This window comes from Arvicanthis niloticus, chromosome 24 (genome assembly GCF_011762505.2).
Source record: "Arvicanthis niloticus isolate mArvNil1 chromosome 24, mArvNil1.pat.X, whole genome shotgun sequence".
NCBI classification, from domain to species: Eukaryota; Metazoa; Chordata; class Mammalia; order Rodentia; family Muridae; genus Arvicanthis; species Arvicanthis niloticus.
In genome coordinates this window covers 27,806,780-27,822,132 of record NC_133432.1, presented here as the reverse complement: position 1 = coordinate 27,822,132, position 15,353 = coordinate 27,806,780, and the positions used below count along the sequence as shown (strand labels likewise).

At 50.4% G+C, this 15,353-nt stretch overlaps 1 protein-coding gene across 2 annotated transcripts; it reads left to right on the top strand.

The window, feature by feature from the left end:
* The first annotated feature begins 3,068 nt into the window (after positions 1 to 3,068).
* Fbxo24 (F-box protein 24) lies at positions 3,069 to 15,161 on the top strand. 2 transcript variants are annotated; one of them, XM_076923321.1, is made up of 10 exons: positions 3,069 to 3,684; positions 4,028 to 4,123; positions 4,212 to 4,395; positions 6,216 to 6,454; positions 6,784 to 7,018; positions 8,481 to 8,639; positions 9,247 to 9,368; positions 9,561 to 9,692; positions 13,884 to 14,054; positions 14,646 to 15,161. In XM_076923321.1, exons 1-10 carry the CDS (start codon positions 3,550 to 3,552, stop codon positions 15,006 to 15,008), a joined length of 1,836 nt encoding a protein of 611 aa, XP_076779436.1. In that variant the 5' UTR covers positions 3,069 to 3,549; the 3' UTR covers positions 15,009 to 15,161. The 2 variants fall into 2 exon arrangements, with proteins under 2 accessions (XP_076779436.1, XP_076779437.1); XM_076923322.1 differs by having other exon boundaries at positions 3,588 to 3,753.
* The last annotated feature ends 192 nt before the right edge of the window (positions 15,162 to 15,353 follow it).

Below are 15,353 nucleotides of genomic sequence, written 5' to 3'. Positions count from 1 at the left end.
AGCTCCACTTTAGGGGATTAGAGACCCAGAGACCACAAACCTGCGGGTCAACCAAGACCAATTGCAATGTAGATTGAGGCGAGTGACTGAAGAAAACCAATTAGAACCTTCAAAGGGAACCTGTTTCAGCCTATAGTCTGAGGGACGGTTCTGCCTACCAATAGCACGGGCTAGGAGATACTCCATTCACTAGACAGAAGGCGAGCTAGAGTTTTTGAGATCCAGGTAAAGACAGTAAACGCGGCGCGCTGGGCTGGCTGACGGTGCAGGAGTAGAGCTGGGTGGTAGCTGGACTTGTTGGGGAGCAAGCTGGCGTCCGGGAAGTGAGAAAAGGCAGGGATGCCCCAGTCAGCACTCAGGCTGTTGTCTCAACAGAAGGGACCATTTCCGCCTGCGCAGTCTGGGGAACGCCTGGGTTGACCGGTGAGGGTGTTTCCAGCTCAGAGAGGGAAAGTTGTCTGACCTGCCATCTCCACCAAAGTCCCCCCGGAGAAGACTTGTGATGGCCAGACTAAACTTTATAGAGACTACGAAGGATCTCATGGTCTCTAGAACAAAATCTTTGGGGTTTTGGTTGGTTGGTTTTCGAGACAGGATTTCTCTGTGTAGCCCTGGCTGTCCTGGAACTTGCTCTGTAGACCAGGCTGGCCTAGCACTCAGAGCTCCACCTGCCTCTGTCTCCCGAATGCTGGGACTAAATGCGTGCATCCCCACCGCCCAGCTTAGACCTTGGTGGTTTGTTTGTTTGAATAAATGAGGAAAGGGAGACTGGACAAATCTCAGGCCTCCACGTAGAACTACCCCCACCCCCCACTTTCATAACAGACTTTGTTGGAAGCCTCTTATTTGAAGCCGAGTGTGGTGGCATGAGCCTGTCGTGAAAGTTCTTAAAAAGAGTAGGCAGAAGGATCAGGACTTTGAGGTCAGTTCCAGGAAAGCCTGGACTACATACATAGTTCAAAACTAACATTTTTTTTTTTTTAAAAAAACTTCTTGAGATACAGGAAGGAGTCCCAGATGTGAAAGATGGTAGTAAAATAATACTTTTTTTTTTTTTGAGATTTATTTACTTTTAAAAGTTAGCATTTAATGAACCTCCCTGTGTGGCTTCGAGTCACTAAGAAACAGGTACCCCAATACCCTTAACCGCCTCGGCTCTTCCCAGGTTAACCTGTGGTGAGGCATGCCACTAAGTGTCCCCCTTGTCCCCTTGGGCGACTCCACTGCTCACCAATGTGGCTGTAGCTGTGGCTAACATGGCCCTGTAATTTCAGTCTTTTTTTTTTCTTAGTGTGGGTGACATGGTAACCTGAAGGAAAGACGGAGACTAGCTTTCTGAGACAAGATCCCCTATTGCCGTTGCTCGCCTCTAACTGGTGATGTAGCTAGGAGTGACCAGGAACAACTCCTGACTGTCACCACCTCTCACGTGCTGGGATTACAGGTGTGCACCCTCATGCAGGGCTCTCTTAGAGAGCTTAAGATCTTCTGTAGTGACAGAAGACCCCAAGTCTGCTTCCTGTGTTGCCTGACCACCAGTAACTGAAGCTTCTCTGAAGTCATACCTGCTATGCTGACATGCCTAAACACTAGATTATTAAAGACTGGGGGCTGGAGAGAGAGTTTAGCTGGTTAAAAATGTACATTGATTTACTATTGGAAGCACCCAACAGAGTGGCTCAAAGCAGCCTTCATCTCCTGCTCCAGGCTATCCAGTGCTCTCTTCTGGTCACCACAAGCACTGGACTCACAGGCATGTCCCTAGACACACACACACACACACACACACACACAGGCATACACAATTAAAAGGAAATTAAGCCTTACGGGGCTGGGGAGAGAGAGATCTGAGAAGTTGTGAGCACTGGCTGCTCTTGCAGAGGACCCAGGTTTTATTTGCAGCAACCACATGGCACCTTACAGCCATGTGAAACTCCCAATTCCATGGCATCCAGGCATTGATATGGTACGCATACATGCGGCAACACACACACACACACACACACACACACACACACACACGCTTGTTTTACAAAGTAAATTTAAAAAAAAAAAAAAAAAACTTGGATGTATCGGCCCATGCCTTTAGTCCCAGTAATCAAGAGACAGAGGCAGGTGGATCTCTGTGAGTTCCGGGCCAGCCTGGTCTAGGACAACTGAGTTCTAGGACAGCCAGAGCTACATAGTGAGACTCTGTCTCAAAAAGAAAAATAATGTAACACTTAAAATTTGGACTGGATAAATGGCTCAGGGGGTAAAGGAACGTTCAGTTCCCAGGACCCGCAGGCTAGGAGGGAAGAAAATGCTCTCAAGTTGACCTCCACACTTAACTTACACACGCACACATGCATGCACGCGCACACACAATGGATGTAATGGAATTCCTTCTCATCATTAAAATTTCCTTTTAGGATCCCAAAGTAGCTGTGTGCTAGTTACCGTAAGAAGCAGGGGTGGGAGCCCAGGACCATGCACATGCTAAGTTCAAGCCCGGCAGGTGAGCTGCATCTCCTGCTAACACATACAATGACGTTGGTGCAGGTGATGAACAGCTGGCCAGAGCCATCAAGGAATGCATCTGCTGGGCTCTTATGCACTGGTTGTGTAACAGGATTGAATCCTCTGAGCTCCTGAGAAAGCCATATTCCCTACGTGTGTAGATCCTCCCCTACCTATCAGATATAACCTCATCTGCTGTTCCTCCCAGACAGGATGTCACTCTACAGGAAACGCCAAGTGCCTGGACTCAAGGATGCCCTAAACCCCACAGCTCATTCACCCTTCCCCCTGTCTCAATAGCTTGTCCTCTACCAATGCAGCCAGGCTGCTGGTCATCAGGAAAGCAGCACATGAATCTGGACTTGTTTTCAATGAGACTGTAAAGAATTTGCAGTCAATTTTTCTCACTTGCATCTTGCTTTTGTGAGCAGGAAGTTAGGTGAGGGTCTCCTTTTCTCCGTTGTCTTTGTCGGTCAACGTTTTATTTTATTTTATTGAGATAATGTCTTATGCAATGCAGTAATGCAGAGTGGCCTCAAACACGTTATGCAGCCAACAATGCCCTTGGACTCCTTTCCTGATCCTCCTGTCTCCACTTCCCCCATGGTGGGATTGCAAGTGTGCAAGGCCATATTGGGCTTTATCTGGTACTAAAGAATCAAACCCAGGGCCTCATGCATGAGAGACAAGCACTCTACCAACTGAGCTAATTCCAGCCCCATACTTTTGGGGCTTTGTACTCTGAAGATACAAATCCCTGGAGGCCTGGGACTACTCAGGAGTCCCCAGTATTTCTCTTCAGAGTTCAGCTGAAAACCGAGAAAGTCTACTGCTACTTCCTAAAAGAGGAAGGACTTACCATCTATCAATAGTTCACTCTTTATATCTCCGGTAAAACATGTATCCCATGAGCCCTCTCTGGCAGCCATATCTGAGCTAGAACCCAGAAGCTACCTCTGGGGTCAGGCTAAGGAGGATAGGTCACAGTTGCTGGACAGTGAGGTCACAAAAAGGTTTATGTGCCCCAGACTCCATGGGGGTGGGGCCTAGATGATAGGGGGCCCTAGAGGCCCCCCAAGCCTAGACTGGGGACATGGTGTGGGAAAGGCAGCGGGGACCTGGGGCCTGGGCAGCCAAAGGGCCTGGAGAGATGAGGGCAGGAGCAGGGAGGGGCCAGTCAGGATGGTGAGGAGAAGCCGGAGACAGAAGCTGAAAAAATTGACCAGGCTGTGCAGACAGGAGGAGGGGCTCAGGGTGAGGGGGGTGGCAAGGCAAGGGAAGGGCAGGGAGTTGATGAGAAGTAAGAAATCCAGGGACAGGTTCAGGAATAAGGCAGACAAGGGAGGGATGAAGGCTTGAGGTCCTGGAGAGAGATGGGAGGGCTGGATTTGCTAGCATAGAGTTGGAATTGGTTGAGCCCCAAGGCAGGAGTTTAAAAAAAAAAAAAAAAAAGCTAGTTTGAACAGCAGAGAAAAAAGAAACAGCTGTGACCCCCACAGAACCCTTTGTCCCCTTTCTCCTCTGACAGGTGAAGCGCAGCTGCCCTTCTTGTGGCCTGGAGGCCGGGGGTGAAAAGAAGGAAAGAGGGAACCCGATTTCTGTTCAGTTGTTCCCCCCAGAGCTGGTGAGCCTTTAGGGTTTAGAGGAGGACGGTGACTGCAGGGCTGAGAGGCATCCTGTGACTCCCCTTCCTCCCTCCTGCTCCTCCACAGGTGGAGCACATCGTCTCCTTCCTCCCTGTCAAAGACGTGGTCGCCCTAGGCCAGACCTGCCACTACTTCCATGAAGTGTGTGATGCCGAGGGCGTGTGGAGGCGCATCTGTCGAAGGCTCAGCCCACGCATCCGTGACCAGGGTTCTGGTGCCCGGCCCTGGAAGAGAGCTGCCATTCTTAACTGTACACTTCCCCTCAGTAACTTCTTCCTCTCCCTGCCTCAGCCCTTCCTTATTCTAGGAACTTACTTCTCTATCAAGTTGTCTGATGATCTTTGTACCCCCTGGCAGCCTTGTTAGTCTCCAACATACCCCACAGGGTACTTCCTCCAAGGTTTTCAGGCCCCTCTGATAGATAACCCATTCACAGTTCAATTACTGTTTTAGCCATGTGTCCCCCGCATGCAGCAACTCTTCCAGGTCTAACCCTAGAGACAGCCCTATTTCCCAGATGTGGAGTTTCTTCTTTTAAATCAGAATTAACTCTCTCTCTCTCTCTCTCTCTCTCTCTCTCTCTCTCTCTCTCTCTCTCTCTCTCTCTCTCTCTGTGTGTGTGTGTGTGTGTGTGTGTAGGCCAGAGGTTGACACTGGTTGTCTTCCTCTTTCTGTCCCTCTCTACCTTATGTATTTTTAAAAATTTACCTTTATTTTATGTATATGGGTTTTGGCCTGCACATATGTCTGTGGGCCACATGCATGTAGTGTCAAGCAGGCCAGAAGAGGGCATCGGATCATCTGGACCTGGAATTACAGATGGTTCGGAACTGCCACCAGGGAGCTGGGAACCAAACCAGGTCCTCTGGAAGAGCGGCCAGTGCTCTTAAACACTGTGCCATCTCTCCAGCCTGCTACCTTCTGTTTTGAAACAGACTCTTCCTCTGAACCAGGAGCTTGCCGTTTTGGCTAGACAGATGGTCAGCAAGCCCGAGGGAGCCTTCTGTCTCTGCTCCCCCCCACCCCAGCAGTGCATGCTAGGGTTAAAAAGGTTCCACACCAGCTTCTCCGTGGGTGCTGGGGCTCTGGACTCAGATCTTCATGCATGCATAGCATATAACTACACCTAAGCCATCTCCCCAGACTTTCTGTCACTATTACAGTTGAAATGAAGTAATAACTTTTTCCCCATGTTTGTGTGTGTGTGTGTGTGTGTGTGTGTGTGTGGTGTATTCATGTTTGCATGTGTTCAGACACGTGCACATTAGGATGTGTGTGTAGATGCCAATGTTGGTATCAGGAATCATCTTCAGTCACCCTTCCAGTCTCTATTCAGTGAAGCAGAATCTCCCAGTCAGAACCAGCACTAGTCTTACTGATTAACTTGCTCTGAGAATCCCTATCTTCCAAGACTAGAATTGCAGACAGGCCAAGAAACCCATCCAGACTTCTCCTATCTCTCTTAAGTCTGGGCCTCATCCTTGCAAGACAAGAACCTAACTCCCAAGCCATCTCCCCAGCCAGAGACGAAATCATTTGTTGTAGTGGTGGCTGTCCTATTTATTACGTAATAGGTAGCAGTACCAACTCCCAGTGTCTCTGAGGGACAGCATCATCACCCCAGCTTGAGAACAATGACTCAGAAAGGCCCTACCTAGTCACTTCTTCCCCATCCCCACTCTCCCAACACACACAGAGTTTAGAGAAAGCTGACCAGAAAGCCAGAGATGAGAGAAGATGGCTGGGTTGTCTTGGTTTTCCCTGTCTCTCTTCTTTCTACTTCTTTTCTGATTATTCTTGTGCTACCTTGATAGCTCCCTTACAAGGGGGAGCTTTAAGAGATGCTTACTGTGAAACATAGGTGTGGCCCTTGGATGAAGTAGGGCAGATGAAGGGTATAAACCCAAGTTTTCTGTGTCACCCGGGAAAGGGTCTGGTCCCTAAGTTTAGAGATGGAAAAGTAAAATCTCAATACCAGGGCATCTAGAAAACAAAATCTAGCTCGCCCAAGCTTTGACTCTCAACTCTCCTATCCCCTCAACCCTGAAACCATGCCCTCCTGTTCTTCAGATACAAAGGGCCTGTATTTCCAGGCCTTCGGAGGACGCCGTCGATGTCTCAGCAAGAGTGTGGCCCCCATGCTAGCCCATGGCTACCGCCGCTTCTTACCCACGAAGGACCATGTGTTCATTCTTGACTATGTGGGGACCCTCTTCTTCCTCAAAAATGCTCTGGTCTCGTCCACCCTTGGCCAGATCCAGTGGAAGCGGGCCTGCCGCTATGTGGTGTTGTGTCGAGGCGCCAAGGATGTGAGTAGAGGAGTTCTGGCCTCAGGGGACTCCCCTCTCCTAAGGGAACTCACCAGTCCTGAGTCTCTCCCTCTCAGAGGACATCTGAAAGCAATCCATTTATCTATCATTTTCTTGTTTGTTTTGTTTGTTTGTTGTACTGGGAATTGAACTCAAGATGTCATATACACTAGGCAAGCTTTCTTCAACTGAGTCAGATCACTCTTAAGTAATCTCCCATTTCTTAACCTTGGACCCACACATTTCATTTCCCATCCCACGATCCACTTGCTCTAGCCTCTTCCCACCTAGAGCCTTAGATCCCCAGACAGCGTCCTCTTGTTCCACAGTTTGCGTCTGACCCAAGATGTGACACGGTTTACCGGAAGTACCTCTATGTTTTGGCTACTCGGGAACAGCCGCCAGTGGTGGGTACCACTGATAGCCGGGCCTGCGACTGTGTGGAGGTCTATCTGCAGTCCAGCGGTCAGCGGGTCTTCAAGATGACATTCCATCACTCCATGAGCTTCAAGCAGATCGTGCTGGTTGGCCAGGAGACCCAGCGGGCCCTGCTGCTCCTCACAGGTGTGACATAGAGGTTTGCAAATGCCTAGCAAATTCTTCAGGAACTGCTCAAGAGGGGAGAGAGAGAAAGGGGTCTGCCAGCGAGAGAGCATTCTACCTGCTGCCTGCTCCGGCTCCCAACCCCAAAAGTTCTAGAATTCGCATAGAATTTCAGATAAATTCTCAGGCTGGGGCTATAGATCAATCTACATGAAGCACCATATAATGTGGATGAACTGAACCATGAGTGTCCTCCCAGCACTGCGGAGGTGGAGGCAGGGGAGTCCTGAGGTCAGGGTTCTTCTTAAGCTACATAGAGAGTTTGAGGACAGTCTTCATAGACCTTGTTTCAGAAATAAAACAGGAGAGTGGAGTAGATGGTACAGTGGTTAAAAGACTCGGGGTAACAGGCATGAGATGAGCGTGGGTTCCCAGAACCAACGTAAAGGCCAGCACTGGTGGTAGTGCATGTCTATAATCTTCTCATGGAGAGAGGCCAGATGGAGACAGGAGAATCCCCGAGCCCTCGGGCTCGCTAGTCTGCATACATAGCGGTAGGGATGAGACTGGCACACAGACAGGGTAAAAGGTAAACCAGAGGCTGTCCTCTGACTTCCCCACATGCACTGTGGCGTGTGTGTCCCCGCTATCACAACGCTTTGTTAAGTAGTTTGGAAAACACTGTTCTAATGAATATCTGATTTTAAAAGTCCGATCTCCTCCTCACCTCCATGCGAGGCACTTCACTTTCAACTCCAGATTGCCCACTTTCCCAGAGACTGAGATCCTGTGGACTTCTGGATGGCAGGCGGGAGCCTAAATAACCAGGCTTCATCCTTCCCAACACTCAATTTAAGTCTGCAACGGCTAATCACTGGGTCTGCTCCCCACTCGTCTCCCATGCCGACATGCCTCCTGCTTTATTTTCAGGGTTGAAGTCTGGGGGCTGGAAGCCATCCTGTCTCTTTTTTCCCTTCCCTTTTTCTATTCTTTCTTTCTCCTTATTTCATTTCTGTTGTTGTTGAGACAGAGTCTCACTAAGTAGTTCAGTCCTGGCTGGTCTAGAACTTACTATGTAGATCACGTTGTCCTTGAGCTCACAGAGGTCTGCCTGTCTTTGCCTTCCAAGTACTGAAATTAAAAGCATGTGTCACTATACTGTATCCCCCCCGCCCCCCGCCACCGTGTGGTGTGTGTGTGTGTGTGTGTGTGTGTGTGCAGGCATGCATATGTCATGCACATGCGGAGATCAGAGGACACCTTTCAGGACTCGTGTTCTGTTCCCACCGCGGGTCTCAGCAGGTGGACTCACTTGTCACAAGTGCTTTTACCCATGTGACCGTCTCATTGGCCCTTCATCCTTTCCCTTGCCGCTCTACTCTAGGGAAGGCAGCGCTTCTGTTGAGTGTCCCAGGGGATGCTGGTCTGGCTATGGATGAATTCCTTCCTCCATGTAATGGTCTGCCTCCCTTCATACCCCCAGAGGAAGGAAAGATCTACTCCTTGGTTGTGAATGAGACCCAGCTGGACCAGCCACGCTCCTATACAGTGCAGTTGGCTCTCAGGAAGGTGTCTCGATGCCTGCCTCACCTGCGTGTGACCTGCATGGCTTCCAACCAGAGCAGCACCCTCTATATCACTGGTGAGAAGCACCTCCCAGGGGCTGGGAAATGACTCTGTGGTAAAAGTACTTGTTGTGCAAGATTAAGGATAACTTCAAGCCCCCAGAACACACACAGAGCAGGACCCAATGGTGGGGGTAGAGGTGAGGGTCCCTGTAAACTTGTAGGCCAGCCACTCTGGCATTAAATCAGCAAGCAACTCTCCTTCAAACAAGGTGGAAGGCACAGAATGACACCTGAGGTTGTCCTTTGACTTTGACACGAATGCTGTCCACATACATGCCATACCTATATACACACACACATCACATCACATCACACACACACACACACACACACACACAGAGAGAGAGAGAGAGAGAGAGAGAGAGAGAGAGAGAGAGAGAGAGAGAGAGAATTTTAAAAAATTGTCTCCTGCTCTCTTAAGGCTCCAATCTTGGCAGATCCCCCATACACTCAACCTCCTTAGGGCATCCCAGCGACTGACTAGGCTGTCAGTCACTGTATCAGAGCTGATGTGTAGACTGTGAGATTTCATCAGTCTCTCAGCTTTCACCGTCACAGGTGGGGCTTCATCCCTAGGAAATGGGTGCCCAAAGCTGTGAGCTGAGGGCTCTGACCCCCCAGACCAGGGGGGAGTGTATTTTGAGGTGCATACCCCAGGGGTGTATCGTGATCTCTTTGGGACCCTTCAAGCCTTTGACCCTCTGGATCACCAGATGCCGCTTGCTCTCTCCCTGCCTGCCAAGGTAGGATACCGGTGTGGAGGATGGTGGGGGCAGTTTAGGCTGGTGCAGAGCAGAGGGTTGGGTTCTAGGCGTTGGAAGACTAGATGTGGGTGGGACAGGGGGACTCAGGGAGAGAAGGACAGAGGGGACTGGTCAGGGGGCAATTCTGGAAACAGAGTGGCTCACTTGCTCTCGCTGTCTTAACCTCCCTAGGTCCTCTTCTGTGCTCTTGGCTATAACCATCTTGGCCTGGTAGATGAATTCGGCCGGATCTTTATGCAGGGAAATAACAGATACGGGCAGCTGGGAACTGGAGACAAGATGGACCGAGGGGAGCCCACACAGGTGAGGTGGTTTCTTGGTGACCGTCATCCAGGCTCCTAACCCTGCACCCAGCGATTTCGCCATATTTCCTAGAAACCACTTTCTCCTCCCCCGGGCCAAGCTAAGCCCATCACATACAACATCCGGGGTGCTGCTGCAGGGTTTCCCCAGAAGGTCTGCTCTGTGCAGTGCACACCATGTGTGCAAAAGGAATTGAGAGGAAGAGTGGGCTGGGGGAACCTGGGTGTGCTGAAGTACTAGGAAAGGTGAGAAGCGGCCCGAGAAGACAGCTCAGAATGTAAAGTGCATGTCATGTGAGCCCAGAGACCTGCATTCAGATCCCTGATACCCATGTAAAAAGCTGGACATGGTGGTAAGCACCTGTGATACCAGCACTGGGAAGGGAGACAGAAGGCTCCTGGGACTTGCCAGCCAGCCAGCCTAGCCAGTTGATGAGCTCAGGCTCACTGAGAGACCCTGCCTCAAAAAGATGGAGGGCAAGTGAGAGACACTCAGCATCGACTCCAGCCTCAATAGCAACATGCATCAGTACGAATTCCCTACACACATACATCCTGCTTTAAAAGCGTAAGATGCTAGCCGAGCCTGTGGGTCTGAGAAGGTTCTGGTGGGGATAGGGAAGTGCATTCCATGTAACGAGGACAGGGTAATGATGAAACTTACACATAAGACAGGAAAAAAAAAAAGCTGGCCAGATGGACTAGGTGGATCCCAGCGGTAGAGAACTCACCTAGCATGCACGAGATCCTAAACTGAGACCCTGGTAGGAAAAAAGAAGTCGAGGAGGAGGCAGTGGGAGAGGGCTGGGGATTGTTTCAGCTGACAGAGCTTTCTTTATATGCATAAATCTCTGAGCTCCGTTCCAGGTACCACATTGAAACCTGACATGGTGTGGTATAAACCTGTAATCTTTTGTTCTGTTCTCCGAGACAGCTTTTCTCTATGTAGCCCTTTGTAGACCAGGCTGGCCTCAAAGTCACAGAGATCCACCTGCCTCTGCCTCCCAAGTAGTGGGCTTAAAGGCGTGCACCACCGAAGCCCTTTGTAATGACACTTGGAATCTTAGTGCTAGGTAGAGGCAGAGAGGTTGTGAGTTCAAGGCTGCATACGCAATTCAAGGCCAGCCTCTGGGGTATAGGAGATCCATCCAGTCTCAACGAGAGAGAAAGAGAGAGAGAGAGAGAGAGGGAGGGGGAGGGGGAGGGGGAGGGGAGGGGGAGAGGGGGAGAGGAGGAGAGGGGGAGAGGGGGAGAGGGGGAGAGGGGGAGAGAGAGAGAGAGATGGAGGGAGGGGCAGGTAGAGAAAAGAGAACAAGAGACAGGTCAGATGAGAGCAGAGAGGACGTGCTGGAAACCACTGGGCTGTGAGGCAGTGTCTTTGCGGGCACAGACATGGCTGGACAGATCTGGAAAGGAGACATTGCAGAATTTACAGGTCCTGGACTAGATGTATAGATGCAGCTATCCCCAGGCGACACACACAGGTAGCTGGCTGCCTGTAGGTGCATAGGAGTCCAAGAACACAAACACCACAGGATGCCTACAGGGGGCAGGGTGTGTGCGGCAGCACTGGAGACAAGGCTCTGGCTGATGATATGTGTCAACAAGAACCACAGCAGGAGATGCTTTAGGGAGACAGGAACAGACATTCAGAAAGAGTGGTTTGAAGAAGGAGACATGGCACAAGTTCAGACTGTTCTCACTGAGAGTAAAACACTGACCTGCAAATGTACATAGGATAGCTAGGTTCCAGGCTGAGACAACTAAGCCTGAGACAAAGGGGCAGCTGCAGGCCGTGCCCATGGTTGTCACAAAGGAATGAGAGGGGTATCCTGAGCCAGGGATAGACAGCTCGCCTGGCATGCTGACCCTGAGTGTCATCCCTGGCACTACCAAAACCAGGCCTAGTGGTGTGTGACTGTAACCCCAGTGTGTGGTATGTGGAGACAGGAGGATCATAAACTGAAGATGGTCAGCTACACAGTGAGTTCTAGGCCAGCCAGGCTACATGCGGCCAGTCTTAGTCCCTGTTCTATTGCCATGGCAACCGAGGCAACTCTTATGAAAGAAAGCTTACCTAGAGTTTAGTGCAGGAGAGTCAAGGTGGCGCTGGAGGTCACATCTTTTAATCCTTTCATTTTCCTCAAACAGTGCCACTCCCTGGTGACTAAGCACTCAAATATATGAGCCTCTGGGGCAGTTCTCACTTAAACTGAAAGATAGAAAAATCATAAGTTGATCCCCTGAACCCTACTTTTAAAAGCAAAGACATAAAAACCTGTAAGTCAAACACTGTGTTGCCTCAGTCCCAGGAAATTAGCTGACCATTTGAACAGATGGCCCTAACTAAACAAATCTTAAGATTCATGGTGTCAGGATGCTATGGGCCCGAGATTAGCTTGGCCGGGCTTTGAACTAACAGCCCTGAGACAGTTGGTGCCAGGATGCTAAAAGTTTGAGATAAGCCTGACCCCCTTGAACTGGAGCTCATGATATATAGTGTGAAACTACTTCGAAATAACCAATTATAAAGTGACACACCATCCATCTTAGGAATTTGAGATCAAATGTATTGATGACCTAGTGACCTGTTCCCCCTCCTTCCCCCTTCCCTAACTCCACTCTCAGCCTTCCCCCTTCCCTAACTCCACCCCCACCTGGTTTGTAGATTCACCCTTAAAAGCTGTAAACTTCTTTTGTTCTTTGGCTGAATTCCGCTGCCCCTGCTTGGGCTTGAAGGAAAGACAGCCCTGGCTAGCCAGTAAACCTCTTGCGATTTGCATCAAGTTGTGTTTCTCGTGAGTGATTTGGGGTGCATCTGCAGTTCTCCACGGATCGGTGAGGTCCTTTTCATTTGGGTTTTACAAAACCACCACAGGACCCCATCCCAAAATAAACAGAGCTGTGGGGATGGTTATCAACTAACAGTACTTGTTACCAAGTCTGACGACCTTAGTTTAATCCCTGGGAGCCCTCATGGTTGAGAGACAGAACCGATACGCAGCAGCTGTCCCATGGGTGCTGTGGCATCACACAAAACAGACAGAACTAAAAAGCAAGCAACAAAAACCTTATGAAACTATATGACACACTATAATCACACCTTTTATTAAAAACACATAATGTTTAACCAGGCCTGAGGGGAGGGGAAAAGATCTGTTCAAAGCCAGCCTGCACTACACTGAGCTTAAAACCAGCCTGGCTATATCTCAAGTCTGTGTCTCAAAATAAAAAGTCAAAAATGAGCTCAGGGTGCACTTCAATAATACAGTGCTTGTCTGGCATGCACGAGACTAGATTCAGTCTCAGTCCTGTTTACGAAACTGTAAGCGTTTATTTAGGGAAACAATAAAGGCAGTCTAGTACACTGCTTGCTTTACTAGCAGGAGGATCTGAATTTGATTCCCAGAACTCATGTTTTTTTAAAAAAAAAAAAAAAAAAAAAAAAAAGCCGGGCACAGTAGTGCATGATTATAGGCCCAGCCACGGGGAGGCAGAGGAACCTCCAGGCTGTCTCAGAGAATCCAGGTAAACTGTGCCTCAAGCATGACAGCTAAGGTTGCCCCCTCTGAACGTCACACATATGCTCACCTGTGTCTATACCTTAAGCATAGCCACCAAGAAGTTAGTAGTTAGTGGCGGGATTTCCAGTTTGATTTTTGAGACACACTCTCACTGTGTAGCCTGGTTTGGATTGGAACTCACTTTAATCCTCCTCCTCCTTCCCCGTGCCGGGCTGACCTTTTCATTGTTAACTTGCTGGTATTTCGTCATTAAGGATTTCTTTTTTACAGTGTGTGTGTGTATGTGTATGCATGTGCAAGAATGCACATGTGTGTGCAAACATGTGTGCAGGTTCCCCGGGAAGGCCAGAAGAGGGCAGCAGGTCTTATCCTTAAGGCAGAGCCTATTTCCTTCCTAAGGAGCCGAGTGGCCAATACAGTCAGACTTTGGGGGCTTTGTGTGCACAGGAATGGAGGAGAGCTGCCAGCTTGCAGGGCAGGGCAGGGCAGGGCAGGGCAGGGCAGACTTTCTGGGACAGGACCCTCTTTTCCTCCAACTCCCAAGACTTCACTCTGCCCTAAGCCTTGCATTCAGCCTTTTTCCTACCTGGGGTCCCTACCCCCCTTCCAGGCCACTAGTATTCCCACCTTAAACCCCCTCACCATGCTGTCTGTCTGTCTGTCCTCAGGTTCATTATCTGCAACGCCCCATCGCCCTGTGGTGTGGCCTCAACCATTCCTTGGTGCTGAGTCAGACCTCGGATTTCAGCAAGGAGCTGCTGGGGTGTGGCTGTGGGGCCGGAGGCCGGCTTCCTGGCTGGCCCAAGGGGAGTGCCTCCTTTGTCAAGCTGCACATCAAGGTCAGAGCAGGGTCAGGCGAGCGGGCACTCAGGGATGGTGGAGCAATAGAGCCAGGTGGCCCATGGGACTTAACCTCCCTTCTCTCCAAAGACTTTAAAATTTATTGGGTGGGGGTGGGTATGCCACAGTGTGCCTGTGGAGGGCAGAGGACAACTCGTGAGATTTAGTTCTTTCATTCCCTGATATTGGGCACCAAGCATGGCAGCAGGCTGAGCCATCTCACTGGGCTTCTTTTGCAAGTAGATTCTCACTGTGGAGCTCAGGCTGGTCTTAACCTCTAGTTTTTCCTGGCTTCCCTGCATCACCATGCCCAGCTTATAGCTGCGACCCCTGTAAGGGACCCATTGGTTCCATTTCCCCTGTACCGTGAAGTCTCCCTTCCTCGCCCACACTGCTCCCCGCTCTCTCCTTAGCCGACCCTGATGACTCTGTCCAAGTTCACATGGGTCCTGGAACATAGCAAGCTGAAGCTTACTTGCTGGTTCAGGGCCTGTCTGAGAGGGATCAACATAGCATCAGGTTTAGTTGGCTTCCTGGAAGCCCCTGGCAGGGTTAAGCCTCCCTCAGCTCCACCCCTTCTCTCCTCTAAGGTTCCCTTGTGTGCCTGCTCCCTCTGCTCCACCAGAGAGTGTCTCTATATGCTGTCCAGCCATGACATTGAACAGTGCCCTGCCTATCGAGACCTGCCAGCCAGCAGGGTGGGAGGGAGCCCTGAACCTAGCCAGGGGGCCGAAGCCCCTCAAGACCCTGGGGGAACAGCCCAGGCCTGTGAGGAGTACCTCAGCCAGATCCACAGTTGCCCCACGTTGCAGGACCGAATGGAGAAGATGAAGGAGATTGTGGGCTGGATGCCCTTGATGGCAGCCCAGAAAGATTTCTTCTGGGAGGCACTGGACATGTTGCAGAGGGCCGCTGGCGGGGGTGACCCAGGCACCTCGACTCCTGAGAGCTGAGCCCCTCTTCCTAGCCTTTCCTCCTGAAGGAAGTCGGGCCCTGGGATAGAGCTGAGAAGAGACAGAGTGTCAAAGGACACTGTGTACATGGGGTGGGGGGTGGGGTTGTGGGCAGTAGTGTGCATATTCGCAGGGAGGGGAGGGACCTCTTTTATAAATGTGCAGGGGGCTGCCCAGGAGGGGCCCCCAACCTGACTATCATGAGCGAGAAATTTGATGGACAGTAGAATAAAAGGCTAAAGCATAGCCTGTTTTGAAACTCTGAGGCCTCATGGAGGGGAGGGCCAAGGGATGAAGGGAGGCCTGGCTGGTGAGGGAGGGAAGACAGAAAGAGCCCAAGCTGTT